This window comes from Brienomyrus brachyistius, chromosome 11, assembly GCF_023856365.1.
Source record: "Brienomyrus brachyistius isolate T26 chromosome 11, BBRACH_0.4, whole genome shotgun sequence".
Lineage (NCBI taxonomy): Eukaryota > Metazoa > Chordata > Actinopteri > Osteoglossiformes > Mormyridae > Brienomyrus > Brienomyrus brachyistius.
The window spans coordinates 15319073-15335143 of NC_064543.1; the positions used below are offsets into that span (position 1 = coordinate 15319073).

The window sequence follows — 16071 nt, forward strand, 5'->3', positions numbered from 1 at the left end:
TTTTTCTTTTTTTTGTTACTGTGATTCAGTGCAGTTTTTTTAAAATTTAATTCAGGCTAATGTTTAAAGCAAGGTATTCACATTATGACATTAAAACAAGAAAATCTAGAAGTTAATGAGTGTACATCTCTAATTGGGATGTGTGTACATATTCCTCGCGTACCGTTCAGTGCATGGGTTTCGGTCCAATACACACAACGAAATGAATGAATATATTTATTGACACGGGCGGAACATAAATTCACAAGCAGATGTTCAACACAGAAAACATAATGCTAACTGTGGCTGTAAGCTGGATGTGGCTAGTTTTGGCTTCCCAATAATACTGGAGAGAGTAGTTGATAAGACCAAGATTGTCTGTCAGCTTTGTTATACTCAACTCAGATATGTTCCTGCTGATGCACCTGATGTGCCAGCCCATTTGTGATGGCATCATCCCAGTGTGTGTGTGACTGGAGCGAGACGGCATCAGCGAGGTAGTGTCCCCATGGCATTTTGAAGCACCTTTGCCAGGAAATTCAGACCCTGCTGTACCAAATTTTCATCAAACCATGAATCCAAAACCCAGGTTTGTACCGAACCATGAATTTTCCATCCTATTACATCCCTAATCTGTAATCTGTTGACACTGTGAGAAGCTTGGAATCAAAGATCATTTAGCTGGACCGAATCTAGGGTCTAATGCAGATGACTCACGATTCCTTAACAGGATTAGCCAGAAATAGCTGCCCACTACAGGACTTGTGTATCGTTAGCCTGCCCACCACAAATACCCATCTGCAAAATATTTCTTTCTCAAGGCATTCAGGGTTTGCGAGTGCACATCTGTTATTATGGAGAAGGTTTTTTTGAATAACAGCATGAAGCATTGTGGGTAAGATGGACCACAACTGGTTGCCAGATAAGCAAGGTGGTTTATGGTAACTTAGGAAATTACTGACAGCCAATGGTGGAGTTTCTACAGTAGATCCTCATGCCCTCAGCTTCTGCCCCATCCACCCAAGCCCAGCTGTCTGCAGCCCTGCCAGCTCACATTCAAGCAGCAGTTCTGGATGGCTGCTCGCTTCCTAACGGAAGCACCAGAAGCCTTAATGGATTCCGCACCGCGGGCGAAAATCTGATTAGCCGACGAAAACAGAAGCAGACGAAACGCTGATTTGCTATGGTGGTTTTCAAAGGCTCCTTTTGACAGAGCTGAACTAAACAGTATATTCTAAAAAAAAAAAAAAAAAAAAAACAAATGGCAGTTTTATCTAAGTCGTTAAGGTTGGTTGTTTATACACCTGTCTTTACTTGAAGGGAAGAAATTGCTGACAATGGCCTGATTTTATCAAATTCTTGTAATTGAGTTGTGTGTCATTCAGGGTGTTTGTAAACGGGTGAAACGGAATGTTTGTCCTTTTCAGATAATTATAGTTTTTGCGTCTGGCACCATTAAATAAAGACTAGTATTGCGCAGACAGAGAAACCTGTGTTTTTTACACCTTGCTGTTGATAGATATAACCAGTCAACAACCAGGGTTTGTACAGAATAATCCATCCATCCACATTATAACTGCCAATCCTGGTCAGGGTCATTTGGGTCGGGGGTGCAGGGTGCCTAGAGCCTATTCCAGATGAAACAGGACACAGGGCTGTGTGATGCACCCTCAGCACATGCACAAGCAATCATACTTCATTGATATTTTACAGACAGCTATTGGCCTACCTACAATTTAACTGTACTTACCCACACAGAACTGGGAAGACATGCAAACTTCACATGCATAGAGTAGAGGCAGGATTTCCACCCCCCCCGAGGTGACACAGCAATGCCACCCACTGGGGCACTGGGCTGCAGCACCAGATGATGCACGGGAAAATTTACTGCGATCCTCAGATTTGACCTGAAGCCTTTATCTGATAAGACTTAGTCGAAGTGAAGGCTCAGCATATTAACAGAAACCAGTGTCTTAAATAAAATGGAAAAACACCATTTTTACCTGCAGAAATCACATTCAATCGTATATTTGTGTGTCTGTTTAACTCCCATCTGTTAATTTCCCATAAGTTAGGTACCCAGTGCAGATTTGCAGTGATATGCAGGAATGCGGGAAACACCACGGACAGGAGGCCAGTCCACCACAGGACACACACACTGTAACTGCATGTTTCTTCACTGTGGGGAGTCTTTGCTACATGAGAAATCCTGGCATGTACAGTATACACACATGCAGGTGGACACACTCCAACCCTGGCTGCTGGTCTATTTTATCTACGGACAGGAATTCATAATTGATTAATCTATTCAATAATACTGAAAATGTTTAGTAGTCAGTCTGTCAGTAGGTTAGCTTAAGCAAAAATTGTATCGTATATCCAGTTTATAATGTTTTCAAGAATTTCCCTCTGGGATCAGTAAAGTTTCTTGTCTTGAATGAAGTAAAGTTAATTGGTAGTGTTAAATGTAGGATTATCACTGTAGTTTTTATCTTTTTCTTTTGTTGGTGATGTTTGTGAGCTCTTCATTTTATTGGCATCGGAACCATTAATTATTTTGTAATAGCTAAGTTTATTTCTTTGTGAAAGTGGATGTAATGCTAGATATTTAAATGAACTGCTAAGTCTTAGCTTAAAAGCAGAGGGCTTACAGAAACAAAAGCAGTATTTTTACTTTCTTTGTAAGAATACCATAATATAAAATATCAACTACTATAAACTAGAAAAAAAAATTTTGCTATCACAGAATTCCTGGAATTCCTAACTTGGACGGTTTCTCAAAACTTCACTTTTACAGCATATAATAGTTCCAGAACAGCTGGGAATTTATATTTCAGTCAAGCCATGAAGCAGATAGACTGTACCTTTCAGGGAAGGCAGAAGCACGGCACGCAGTGTTTCATGATCGACGTGCCTTGGATGAGGGAACGCAGACCACAAAAATGGGAGAGTGATTTCACTTTACTGGTAGGTTCTGTAGCTACGATACAGCAGTGTTTCTCAAACCAGTCCTTGAGGACCCCCAGACGGTCCACGTGTTTGCTCCCTCACAACTCCCAGAGAACTGGGTCTGGGGATCTCTGAGGACCAGTTTGAGAAACACTGTGCTAGAGGATATGATCCCATAAGAAAACCAAAGCCACGAATCCTAATTTATACGACGTTAATTTATTCCATGAAAACTCTTATGATGAAGATTAATTTCCCATTATTACCATTTTGCTTATAATTTGTTCTAGAGGTCGAAACGTTTCTCCTCAATCACCTAGCATCTAATGTAACTCAGAATGCTATTGAAGTGTCAGAATAGTATCATCCCACCTTCTGCACTGAGATTCGTTAGCAATACAGGTCAGTGGCCAAAATATCAACAAAGATCAAGATGATTCAATCATGAACATAATGGGAGGGACTGATAACGAGAGCTGTTTTGGGCACGTCGAGTCCAATAACACCCCTATTAACTGTGAGAAGTATTTGGGTAAAGGGAAGAGGCTTGAAGAGGCATATATTGCTCCCCCTTCTATAAATGTCATATAAACTATAAACCAACTGCCCATATTGCAGCAGAGAAGTGTATGTTATTTGAAGTGTCAAAAAAGAGGTGAGACAGATGGAGAAAGACAGACTGAGGAATCCATTTTTTGAGGTTTAGGACTCTGCACTCTGTTTCGGGTTTCAAGTTTTATTGTCACGTGTTGTGAGGCTCACCGTGAAATTCTTATGCCACAGTTGCAAGGTAGGGGACAGGTGCCTAGGGGGACAATAGGAGAAGCAGAAGTGCAATAAATGACAAGACTGTGCAAGACAAAACAGTACAATATAAGAAGTGACAATATGCAATGAAATTTGTGGAGCTCAGTAACTCAGAAGGACTAGACATATTCCTGGGTTTGTATGTAACTTGCCACATATTCTTTTACTAAATGCAAAAGCTGAATCTCTGAATGTCACCATGTGTGAACATGTTTGCGAGTCATCACCTTTAGTTTGAGCTGACAACCTCCCGAGAGTATGTCAGATAGCTGCACCTAGACTGGCCAGCCAATTAACCTAAACGCAAGGTGAGGCGAAGGGGAACGCAACATGGAACCAAGCGAACAAAAGGGGACGTTATTTCATTAGCGGAGAGCTTTTTCCATTAAAAGTCTGTATAAATTGGAGGGGGAGGGGGGTCTTTGTCTCTTCTCCAGCAATCAATAAAACGTTTCAAAGTTACAAGAAATATGTTGATGAATATTGAAAAGCTTTAAAGGGAAATATTTAGGATGTAAGGCTTCAAAGAAAGCCAAATAATGGCAAGACACTCTCAATATTTAGAAATTAATATAAGTAATGACATAATGCATATATGAGAGAATTGATGGCAGCAAACCGAATGACAAAGGCTTGGCAGTACAAGTAGTTCTCCACTGATGTCAGTATTTCGTTCCCCAAACCCTTTCGTGAGTCACATTTGACGCAGGTCGGATTTACCTTCCCATACCATTCAAGAAACAAATAAACCAAAAATGTACCAGTAATACATAGTAAATTACAAATACTAACGAAAAGATAAAGTGTAAATTTGCTTACAGGCATATGTTGCCTCTTTTGCATTAGCATTCCCATAAACTTCATTTATCTCGGACATTATTTCTGCATGTCTATAGATGGACTTACGTCGGCTTTACGTAAGTCAACAGCTGCCTGTAGTTGCACTCTCACAGTTAGATATAGATAGGGGCTTCACTAAATGAGGAAAGCTGCAGGTTTTGGGACTGGAGGGGGGAACATTAAGGTTTCACTGGGGTCCAGGTACTGGGGACCAAACAAAGGATGGCAGCAATACACATTAATGAGAAGGAGGGTTAGGAGGAGCCAAATCAGTGTAATAAAAGCAGTAATTTGATTTTGTCCTGATACATTTGCGGTGATTCTCCCTGCACTGCAAATGGGGCTGACAAAAAATAGCATTTATCATGACATACAGCTCTGCGTAATGTGTAAAACTTTTCGAGTGTCTGTGAGATATCTGGGACAATTCAGATAAAATAATGCCATGCTATATTGGTTGGAAGAAGCGATGTGAAATTTTTACAAGAGAAAATTGTTGGGCAATCAGTGCTTATACATCTACAGAGATTAATACTAGAAGGGAGAATTAACTGCTTCTGTAAAATCATGTCTATATGTAAAAATAGATTTAATTGTAATGTCGATTATCAGTTTTCGGGACCACTGATATTTCCTAGGCAGACATGGTTTAGGAAAAGCTTAAAAGTATAGCTGAGACTGTACAATGTGAAACTGCTTTTCTATATAAATAAATGGCTGAAGTTAGAGGCTTCTTGTTTTTTAGGTAAATATGGGGAAAAAAAATTGAACACTCAACGATAATCCCAAAGATACAGCGGAAAGCCGGCCTGCTTTTAGGACCCTGTTTAAATGCAACGCTAGCCAGAAGCTAAATGACACTGAGAGCGTTAATGGAGGCGGCAGGCTTTCTGACTTGGTGATTATGGCAGTCTGAGTTCAGGCCTTAGGAGATGCCCTTCTGGGAATGAAGTGGCTCAACAGACTTAGGCTGAGTGTGGGAGGTCACGCAGGGGGATCGAAGCCTTTGAAAAGACAGGATGGCATGCGACAAAAGGGCTCCGTCGACACCTCATCCGTGTGTGTTTGCAGAGGAGTTGAAGGAGAAGCTGCAGGTGTTCGTGGAGGAGACGAATGCCCAGAAGGTGGGTTTCATCAAGGTTATCCGTCACTCCAAGCAAGAGGGGCTCATCCGCTCACGCGTGAGTGGGTGGAGGGCCGCCGTCGCCCCCGTCGTGGCCCTCTTCGACGCCCACGTGGAGTTTAACGTCGGATGGTGAGTTACGGTGCCTTTCCCCCCCCCCCCGCAAATTGATTTTCTGCCAGTTATGTGGCTTTTAGCGCACTGCCATGCTGTGGGTCAGTCGTCATCGCTCAGAATTAATCGTTGATTTACACATTAAAGAGCATTAATTATGAAATAGTGATTGAGTTAATTACCGTTGTGTGTTGAGATTTATTACAAAACTATCGCTGTTCTGACGCTGCCGAATATTTTTACGAGAGAAGCTGATCACAGGTGTGCCATCCATGGCGCTGTTGTTTACTAAGCTCACCTTCCCATGATCCCCTGGGGCGAAGCGTTTCTTTCTCTGACGGAGCCTCCGTGCTTTTTAAGATGGCTCTCAAAAGCCCGACCCAAATCTGTCAAAATACTTTGATCCACTTCCAAAATATTTTGCCACTAATGTGCGCTGACATGGTAAATCCATGTAAACGAAATACCATGCATTTTAAAAAGAGTCTAATCTGAAATTTTCAAAAAAAAGAAATGCCAGGGTTAATGGCTGATTTATAAACCGTTTTCGATGCCAGGGATCATGCATTTTGCTATTTGGAAATACCAAATAATAAACCAAGTGAAATGCATAAACTGTTGATGCTGTTGTCTGCTATTTTGACAATTAAATTTCACCGTCCTTGATACTAAGTGTACCCTTGTAGTGAGTGGCATATTTGTGATTTTGATTACCTAGAAAGTTGGTTTCAGATATCTGTGTAAATATCTGTTTTTGGAAGGCTGTGCTTTCATTGTGGGATTTTGCTATAATCCACTAATAAAATCCAATCACATTTAAGCAAGAAAGAACATAGTATTCCATTGAGACGAGGATGTTTTTTTCCCCCGCTGTCAGGGAATCTGCAAATTAGCCAAATGATGTGAGTCAGGTTTATTAAAGCCTGTAGCATTATATCCTGCCTTGACATGTGTCATCATAACAAAGAGACGCATATTTAACATGTGACAGATTTCCTTTGAAATATTCTGTAAGTGTTGAACGTGTAATTGTTGGAGGGATTTCATGTGTGAAAAATGATTTGACATTTGACATTCCCAACATAGAAAACAGAGTTTGGAGCTCTACGGAAACTGAAACCAATCGGTATGCAACAAATTGCCCCTCCTATGTGATGGATGTGTTCATATGGACCATTGTTTGTCAACCCAGTCCTCGGGGACCCCCAGACAGTCAAAATGTGTGCTCCCTCCCAGCCCCCAAGACACCAGTTTCAGTATTCTTGATTGTTTTGTTTGTTCTTTATTTTGTTTGCTTCAGGTGTGTTGAGTGGGAGGAAAAATGTGCCCTGTCTGGGGGTCCTGAAGAACTGGGATGAGAAATACTTATATAGACGGTTTATAACTAATATATCATCGATCAATTTTAAGGGCCGAACCCATTCTGCTGAGGATTAAGGAGGACAGAACTCGGATCATTTCCCCTTCGTTTGACAACATCAAGTACGACACCTTCGAGATTGAGGAATACCCACTGTCTGCACAAGGGTTTGACTGGGAGTTATGGTGTCGCTACCTGAACCCACCCAAGTCATGGTGGAACTTGGCTAACAATACCGCTCCAATCAGGTAACTAGGACGATATGCTGGGAGATGTTCCACTTTATGAGTCTGAAAACACCATGTTTGTGTCGCTTAAACACCTCAGTGAATAGCATGCCGATGTCTGTGAATAATCCGTGGCAGTTCATGATTGCAGCGTTCTCGCTGATGTAGCTTGCAGCAGATGTGAGTTCTACATATAAATCTTATTCATAATCACTTTAGTTTAATGTAGAGTTTAACCGTCCTTCTATAAATCCAGTACAGCCTAAGACATGTAAACAGTGTGGGCATTTTATTGATCGGCGGCAGCAGAGGTCCCTGTTTATGCACTCTGCTGATGACAGGGCGCTGCAGAAAAGCCTGTGGACCAATGTGACTGAAAATATTTTCTACATCATTTGCCGGTGATTACAGATGCAAATATATTTGTGGTGCCAGATCGCAAAACCCCCAGAGAAGCATAACTGATTCATTTGGCTCTGATATGGAGAGACACTGCCTATGTGAGCGTGCAGCGATAACACTGTTTAAAAAAAGACACCATTCAGGAGGTACTAAGACTACAGTCTTAATGATCACTCTGACCTGCGTTACAGAGGAGGATTAAGGTAATGAAGAAAACAGTTCCTGTTCAGTGACTGCTGTATTTGCTTCTCTCTCAGGAGCCCAGCCCTGATTGGCTGCTTTGTGGTGGACAGGCAGTACTTTGAGGAAATCGGCCTCCTCGATGAAGGAATGGAGGTTTACGGGGGTGAGAATGTGGAGCTGGGCATCAGGGTGAGTCTTGGTGCCACTTTAATGTGCAGCAGACCCTGCCGTACCACACCATCATCAACAGCAACAACAGAATACGTACCACTTTGACTTCATCGTTCTCATTCATGGGTTGGCATTTTATAAACCGTATAAAGAAGGGCCTTTTTTTAATGGACTGATAGGAAGTTCATTTTATAGGGACATATGGTGTTTGCATCAGCTAGCCAGTTGAACTGCCAATGTTGTATCCTGTCCAATGTCCTTATAATCATAGGTACAGCGTTTGATTCTGTTTATTCAACGAAGATGCAACAAAGATAGTTACCAAGCACTGGTTAATACAGGAATAAAAACAAGTGGTAAAAGCACACAAGCTGGGCTAAACTGGTAAACCAGTAAACTGGAATCAGGCCTTTTTTTGGAAGTGTAATTTTGTACTGCGGGTATAATTTGTGCTGGTTCGGCCTGTAATGAGGCATCTAACAGAAGGTAAAGCACTGGTTCAAGAGCTGGCAGCCGGTCGCGCACCACGACACTGGCTCCGGCCACAGGGTCCAAAAAAAAAAAAAAAAAGCTATGCCCGGTCCTGGAGGGCGGGGCCCCCCTACTGAGAGTGCTGCAGCATACAGTGGACCTGCTGCTTGTGCTCACCACTGCTGTGAACAGCGCAGTGCCAGTGGAGCGACTCCGCGCGGGTGCACTGACCCATTTTGTTTCAACGGAGCTTAGCGACAGGGGTGGTTGCAATTTGAAAGGAAAATGCAGCTGGTGTAGAATCAAAGCCTGAAACTTTCAAGGACTGCTGCACTCTAGGTCTGCATGCTGCCACACTGTAACATTGTCAGATTTAAAAGAAAACAAAACCCATAATGCAGATTAGCTTCGCTGCTCTGCTCTGTCCAGCACCGCAAACGGCTGAACGTATGGCACAGCCTTTAAGGAGACGTTAGCGTTGATTTTGTCTGCTGTGCTGACTGCGTGGTTTATATTTTGGAGAGGGACAGAAGAGGAAGTCTGAATTTCTTTCCAGAGGCCAGGGCATTTGAGAGTCAGGGCTAGAAACAATAAAGTGGATGAAGGCAGCGTTGGGGGGCAGGATATAGAGGCTGCACAGGCGCGGCTTCTGAGCACTTACAGATGGCATCCTGTCTTCCCTGTGAATCTGCTGCCATGAATCACATCCAGTCAGCATTACTCTTAGCGATTTCCAAGCAGACTGAAAGAAAGAAGAAATGGAGATAATTAAACACTGCAGTAAAGCTTATAACACATTTATGCAAATGTGATGCGTGCATTGAAGATTTTTATTTATTTTTTTTATCAATTAGTACTCAGGAGGTTATAGGGAACAGGCCTGATTATTCCAGAGTGAAGCGTGACCAAAAACCAGTGGCACGTTCAGAAATGGTGTTAATGGTACATCTGTAACAAGCTGCGATGAAATGTCGATAATTGTTCCGTTTTCTGAAAACAGTCACAGATTGTTAGCATCACTGTAGATAATCTCGTGGCAGCCTTATGAGCTGTGGGTCAGTCCCCCCAGAATGCATAAATCACAAGCCAATTTGCACGTGACAAACAGTTATAGGCGAGATCAGTCAGCTATGACAGTTGTGTTTTCCTTCTTGATTAAAGTTACAAGTCTTACCCTTTGTAATTTATCGCAAAAGTATTTAGATAGACTTTAAAGTAGTTAATCCTCTGACCTTTCTTTTCAGTGTTTTGATGCCCACTGTCATTAATTGGTTAGCTATCTAGCTGTTTGCTTTTAACTTGAAGCAGCTTATGTATCTTATCGACTCACACATTGTTAATTTGTCCAGAAATAAAAATCAAAATTATGTAGATCATTCCCTCTTTGTTCTGGTCAAGGTTATGGTGGTGGCAGCTGCCTAGAGTCTGTTCCAGGCCGGACACGACACGAGTCAGGGGTACATCGTCAGTGGGGTGCCAGGCCACTGCAGGGCACATACACACAGTCATACGCTATGGGCAATTTGTAGATGACATTTAGCCTAACTCAGGGCCTGTTTACACTTGGTTTTAAAATGCATGGGTGCTAAATACAAATGTAAACGACCACCAAGACGCATTGGGATCCGATCACTGAAACCGCATTCCGAGATGGTCGGGAATAAGCTTCACCGCATATCTGTTATAGCGTAAACGCACCCTGATGCATCCCCAACAAGGATATCACAATAACTGTGTGAGGGCCATTTGACCTAACAAGTAACATAGGTGGTAACAAAATCTAAAGAGAAGTGGTCAGCTGGACACCTTGGAGATGCATGGTAGTCACAGGCGTAAACGGCAGTGTGTTTCGGCTGTGATCTAGTCGCCCAAGATGCATTTTAAAACTACGTGTAAATAGGGCTTGAATGTCTTTGTGGAAGGAAAGGAGAGTACCTGAAGGAAACCTGCACAACACAGGGGGGACACAGGGTCATTTCCATGGGCAAAACCCTAATCCCCACAATGACAACCTTAACCCCTACCCAGCCATAACCTTAAACAAACAAAATACAAGAGTTTAGGCATTTTCAGTTTTTTGATTGCAGCCACAGATCTTTGTGGGGACCTGAAAAATGGTCCAAGCAACGTCAAAATAAAACGCAATCCTCATACACACAAACACACAGGAGATGAGACTCAATCTGCCAACACTGGCAGCACCATAACCTTAAACCTAACCCTAAACCTAACCCTAGCCCAGCATTATTTACAATTAAGAAAATACTGAACAAAACAGGCATAGTGATACTAAACTAGAGAGCTATGTCTTGTACATAGTTTTAACATTCTGTTCAACATAATATCCCAATGACAGGTGAGTATGTGGCCCAAATGTGGGATGCATGCGGCAGTCAGAAATGCTTTCATCATGTTTATAAGAAACAAGCACAAATGGTTGTGTGTTAATCATGTAGATAGCCAGTAACCTGTACATAAATTGATAATTGCATAATTTCTGGGAAAACTATAAAAATGTAAATTATGTAACCACATAACCTGACAGCTGAGATTAGTGGAGAGTAGAGGTTAAGCAGTCCAGTGTCTTCTGATGCAAGGGAGCTGCAAACGCTGCGCAGATGACTGCATGCGACTGTGCAGATGCTGTAAAAACAGCCCGGTCAAGACTTGAGCAAGAGGTACCCAACTTAAGTCACAAGATAGCAAAGTATCACTCTTTTTAAAAATAAATAAATAAACCTGCCTGAGGCCGAGCAGCTGAATCATGTACAGCTCTGTGCTTCAAGGGTGATGGCTCCGGGTGCGAGCGCGTCCGCATGATTGACGAAGACACAAACGCCACCAGACCGGGGGGGTGATCTCAGGCGCCATTCATCCATCTTCCTAACACAACGAGGCATAGTAAGATTGATGAGAGGCAGCCTCTTCCAGCTCCGCACGTCCGCGCATCATCCTGCCGCTGTCTGCCGCTCCTGCCAGACGGTCCTCGGCCACACACACGCGCACGCTTGGCTTTGAAAAGCGCTAAGCTGGCAGTGACGCTAACCTTCCCATTCTGCATTTCCATTCTAAAGACCTCGCTCTTTGTTCTGGCACATCTTATGCTTCAGTTAACTGCATTGTGTGAAGGGAGTCCTTCGGTGACAGAGTGCGTCAGGCTTTCAGTGTGTATTTGGCTATCTTTCATCTGCCCACCGCTGTGTGGAGATTGCACATCTCCACTTCCCTGCCCCTCCCCTGGCCCCTGTCTACGATCAATGCTTTTTTTTTTTCCTCCAACGACTTCTCCCTTCCTCTTTCCTCTCCTTTCATTCGCTCCTCTCCTTTCCAGTCTACCGGCCCAATGACACAAATGCTGTTTGCGCGGGGCTTTCCGGAAGCTGCCAGTGAGCCTCGTGAAGGGGACCCATACTGTAGATAGTTCCCCCCCCCAAGGCCAAGTTCCACGTGCTTGTGTCAATCCTCCTATGTCTTAGTGGAAACACGCCAGGTCCCGGTGTCCCTGGGGCTTGTCTCGTAGAGATGAGGAGACAGGGGAGAAACGTATCTGAACACAGAGGACCTTTCCATTAAAAGCAAACATCCTTTCTCAGCACCTAATGCAGAGTAGCACTCAAAAGCAGGCCGATAAGACAATACAGTGTTTTCTGCCGCCATCATGTCTATTGACTTTAGCATCAAGTTGGTCATAAATTAAACCGGATTCAGGTTATGACACTCATTAACACAGATGTTATAATTGACTCACCTTACCCCTAACAATCAATCTGTATTATCATGTGTTATTTGACGTGCATCATGCATTCCAGGCCACAGGTATGCAGCATTGAAATCTGCTACAGATTTTCTATAGAAGCCACATATCCATTCTAAACATGCTTTATCTTGTCTCGCTATATCTATCTATCTGTCTTTTACTCACTGATCCTGGTCAGGGACTTGGGAGTCCGACTATATATGGAAGTTAATTTAAACCGTATCTAGAACAAATTGTGATTGCAAATAATATATGACGCGTGTGTCAGTTTGTCTTCCCTAAATCTTCAGAGCTGCTGGCAAATAATTTCACCAGACTTGAAAAATTAGCGTTAAATGAAATGTGGATAGAATAATTTGTCTACCCCGCATTGAGTTAAAACGGCTCACTTTGACATAGTTTAGGTTCATTTTATTTGGGTATTAGAGTCTGATGCTGGGTAATAAGCTGGTAAAGTGTAACATTACATTCCTTAGCAACACAACCTGACAACCAAACATTTTCTGCATTGCAATATCCAAGACACCTTTCATTAATATAAAGCTCCAAAAATCAATCGAGTGTAATGAAATTTAAGTATAAAGTCATTTGAATTTTTTTATTTTTTTTTTGGTACATTGGGGGGAAAAACTCTAAAGGAAAATTATCCAAATGATCGATAGGGGCTTCAAATCTGTTATTCAAATAGGGGTACATTCATGAATTGACTGATAAGAGGTACCAGGTTTTGGGCATCATGCTCTAGGGCTAAGTTTCATTAAACATACTCGCTGAAACATCTCCAGCCTAATTAAGGAAATACAATGGACCCGTCCACATCCAGGGGATTAGGGACGCGGGCCCCTGTGATCTGGAAAACCACATAAAATGCTTTCGTCCCCATGGCGAGCAAGTGAAGCAAAAAGATTAGAAAAATACGAGAAACAGAGATCAATGCCAGATATCGTGTAAACAGGCTGGGTGTCCTCCAGTCCAGTAATGTACATAAATGTTATGCATTTACGAGTTACTAAGCTTCTTGCGTGTCCCCTTCAGGCCTTTGCAAGCTGTACACATCTTTCAGAAAACTTCCGAAAATTCTCATTTAAAACCTTATGCCAACCTTGTAATGTATCGGAACTGAGTCGACTATCATAGTTTCATGTAGCATTTATTCTTAGTTTCTGTAACTGCTACAGGTACTGAATTAACTATGAGCCCATATGTGCCTTTGTAACTGCAGGTGTGGCAATGCGGAGGCAGTGTGGAGGTTTTGCCTTGTGCCCGAATCGCACATATCGAACGAGCCCACAAGCCCTACACAGAGGACCTGACTGCCCACGTGCGCAGGAACGCCCTCCGAGTGGCTGAGGTCTGGATGGATGAGTTTAAGAGCCACGTCTACATGGCCTGGAACATTCCACAAGAAGTGAGTTTATACATGTAAAGGTTAAACACAGTAAAGCAGTTGTCAGGACATGGTGTCATTTCCAGGATGAACCTCAGCTGGGCTTTATGAGATGCTTTAGGAGAGTCACTCTAAAGTGAAATTCAAAACGTAGTATGTGACCTAGAACCTGAACATTGAAGCTCTGTAGTATTGCTTTAACAATATTGGCCTCGACTGCATTCTCTCAGTCTGTGACTGTGATGTCGAGTGTCTGTTGTCAGGAGTGTTTATTACGTGAATAACAAACACTGGACATCCGAATATCTGAGGTTTCGTAAAGAGAGAACCTGTGTCTCGCCACTCCTCCATTTGATAAAATATCCTGCTGTCTTACTTCTACCCCCTTTCTCTAAGGAGTTTGTGGATTCCAAAGGGATGCTACCCGGTTGTCTGTTTCAATTCATTTTTACATCATTTGGATCATCAAAGAAGAATGAAATAATCAAAAGCAAAATGTTGAACAAAAATGTAACCATTGCCTAAACACCAGATATACCAGTCTCTACCAACTTATTGCTGTTTGACTCAGCCAGCTTCTCCCCTCAGAAAGGATTGCAGTGAGAGTCAGTGATGATTTTCTGCTTCTCCTTCTGGACCTGGAGGAATGGGCTCCGTGCCAGCAGAGGTCCTGCATAGACTGAGATAGAAGCGAGGAATGCCACAGCCCTTGCCACACACTCAGAAACTGAAGGAATTGTTTACTATAAACAATTTTGTATGGTTTTTGATAAATCAGAACCAAGTTGGTGTTCAGAGTCATATGTGGTCTCCCTTTATTTTAATGAAATCGTTACGCATTCATGGAAAAGAAATGTAAATATAAAACATAATGGGATATTGAGTGGAGTAGGGCTGCACCGTTGATCGTGAAAAAAAAAATGCAATCTCGATTCACACCTCTATGCGATCTCATTTTGAAAATTAGAAAGGTTCTTCTGTACTGTTTTACATCAGCTGGATAAAACCAAACCCTCCCACTTTTCCGCAGAGTCTCTCAAGCATTCCATAATTCTGCATTCTCTTTAAAAGGCACTTTCCCATAGGCCCAGGTACCTTCACGAGATTACCAAAAATACGGTACTTCAATATATTGGTTTTCCACTGGCACAGAACCGGTACCAGCTGAGAATGACATTACAGTGCGAGACAGGGTATTTTGTACTGAATTCGAAAAATGGCAGTACATTATAGGGCTGGCCGATGCGCGATATTAATATCAACGTCGCATGTTGTGCATCTGCAATTCTCACTTCGCCAGTCACATAGATTAAGATCAGGCTTTTTCTTGCTTTCAATTCTGGACATTATAGCGCAGGGAGTTTGTTTCACTAAAACATTTTTACTCTGTCATAGGAAAACTTGAACAATTACCAGGTTTTGCGATTTTAATGAGTATTCCTTCTCAAGATTACCTAGTATAAAACCTTGTTTAAAAATCAGTTTAAAGTTTACCACTGTTGCTTTTGCATGAGTACTGCATGCATTCTGCGAGACAATTCTAATCATTTTCGACCTTGCTGTTTAAATCACACTGGCTGTTTTGGTTACTCTAATTAAATGGCCAATGGAGTGTTTCTTTTCTGTTGTCAGAAGTTGACTTGCTAGTCCTAGATCAATCATATGTTTGGCACAGTGATGTTTTTCCTTTTGCAGTTTTAGTGCAAAAAAAAAAAAAAAACAAATTTAAGAAAAAAAAATCGTTGCAGAGAATCGCGATCACAATTCTAAGGAAAAAAATCGCGATTCACATTTTTTTCAGTGTGGCAGTTGCTTCAGAAATGCAAAAAACTTCCCTTCTGTCTGTTCTTGGACCCACAGTGTGCATGTATGTGTGTGTGTGTGCGTGTGTGTGTGATTTTATCTGTATATATTTTTTTCAGGACTCCGGAATTGACATTGGTGATGTCTCTGAGCGGAAGGCCCTTAGGAAGAAACTGCGATGCAAAACCTTTCGGTGGTATTTGGTGAACATCTACTCTGAGATGAGAATGTATACAGATACCATCGCCTACGGAGTGGTGAGGCTTCAGCTGCCTTTTCTCATCTCTGATTATTCCTGGTTTTATTGTAGAATATTGCCTTTCTCAGTACTGAGATGTTGATATTATTTTATAATCACAGTCCACAATATACTTCATTCTTTCATTCATCAGTGTCATTTGGGGTGATGTGTTTTCTCCATGTCACATGGGCCCCCCTACAGTCCGAGACATGCAATTAGGCTAATTGGTTTCTCTAAATTACCCATAACGCACCAGT

The 16071-nt window shown here is 42.2% G+C and overlaps 1 protein-coding gene across 1 annotated transcript in view; it reads left to right on the plus strand.

The window, feature by feature from the left end:
- Positions 1-16071, plus strand: part of LOC125704029 (polypeptide N-acetylgalactosaminyltransferase 18-like) — an 88603-nt gene that overhangs the window by 49161 nt on the left and 23371 nt on the right. The window contains exons 4-8 of the mRNA XM_048969309.1: positions 5647-5830; positions 7223-7420; positions 8059-8173; positions 13606-13791; positions 15693-15830. Coding sequence (XP_048825266.1) covers positions 5647-5830; positions 7223-7420; positions 8059-8173; positions 13606-13791; positions 15693-15830 — 821 coding nt within the window. The remainder of the gene's footprint in view (positions 1-5646; positions 5831-7222; positions 7421-8058; positions 8174-13605; positions 13792-15692; positions 15831-16071) is intronic.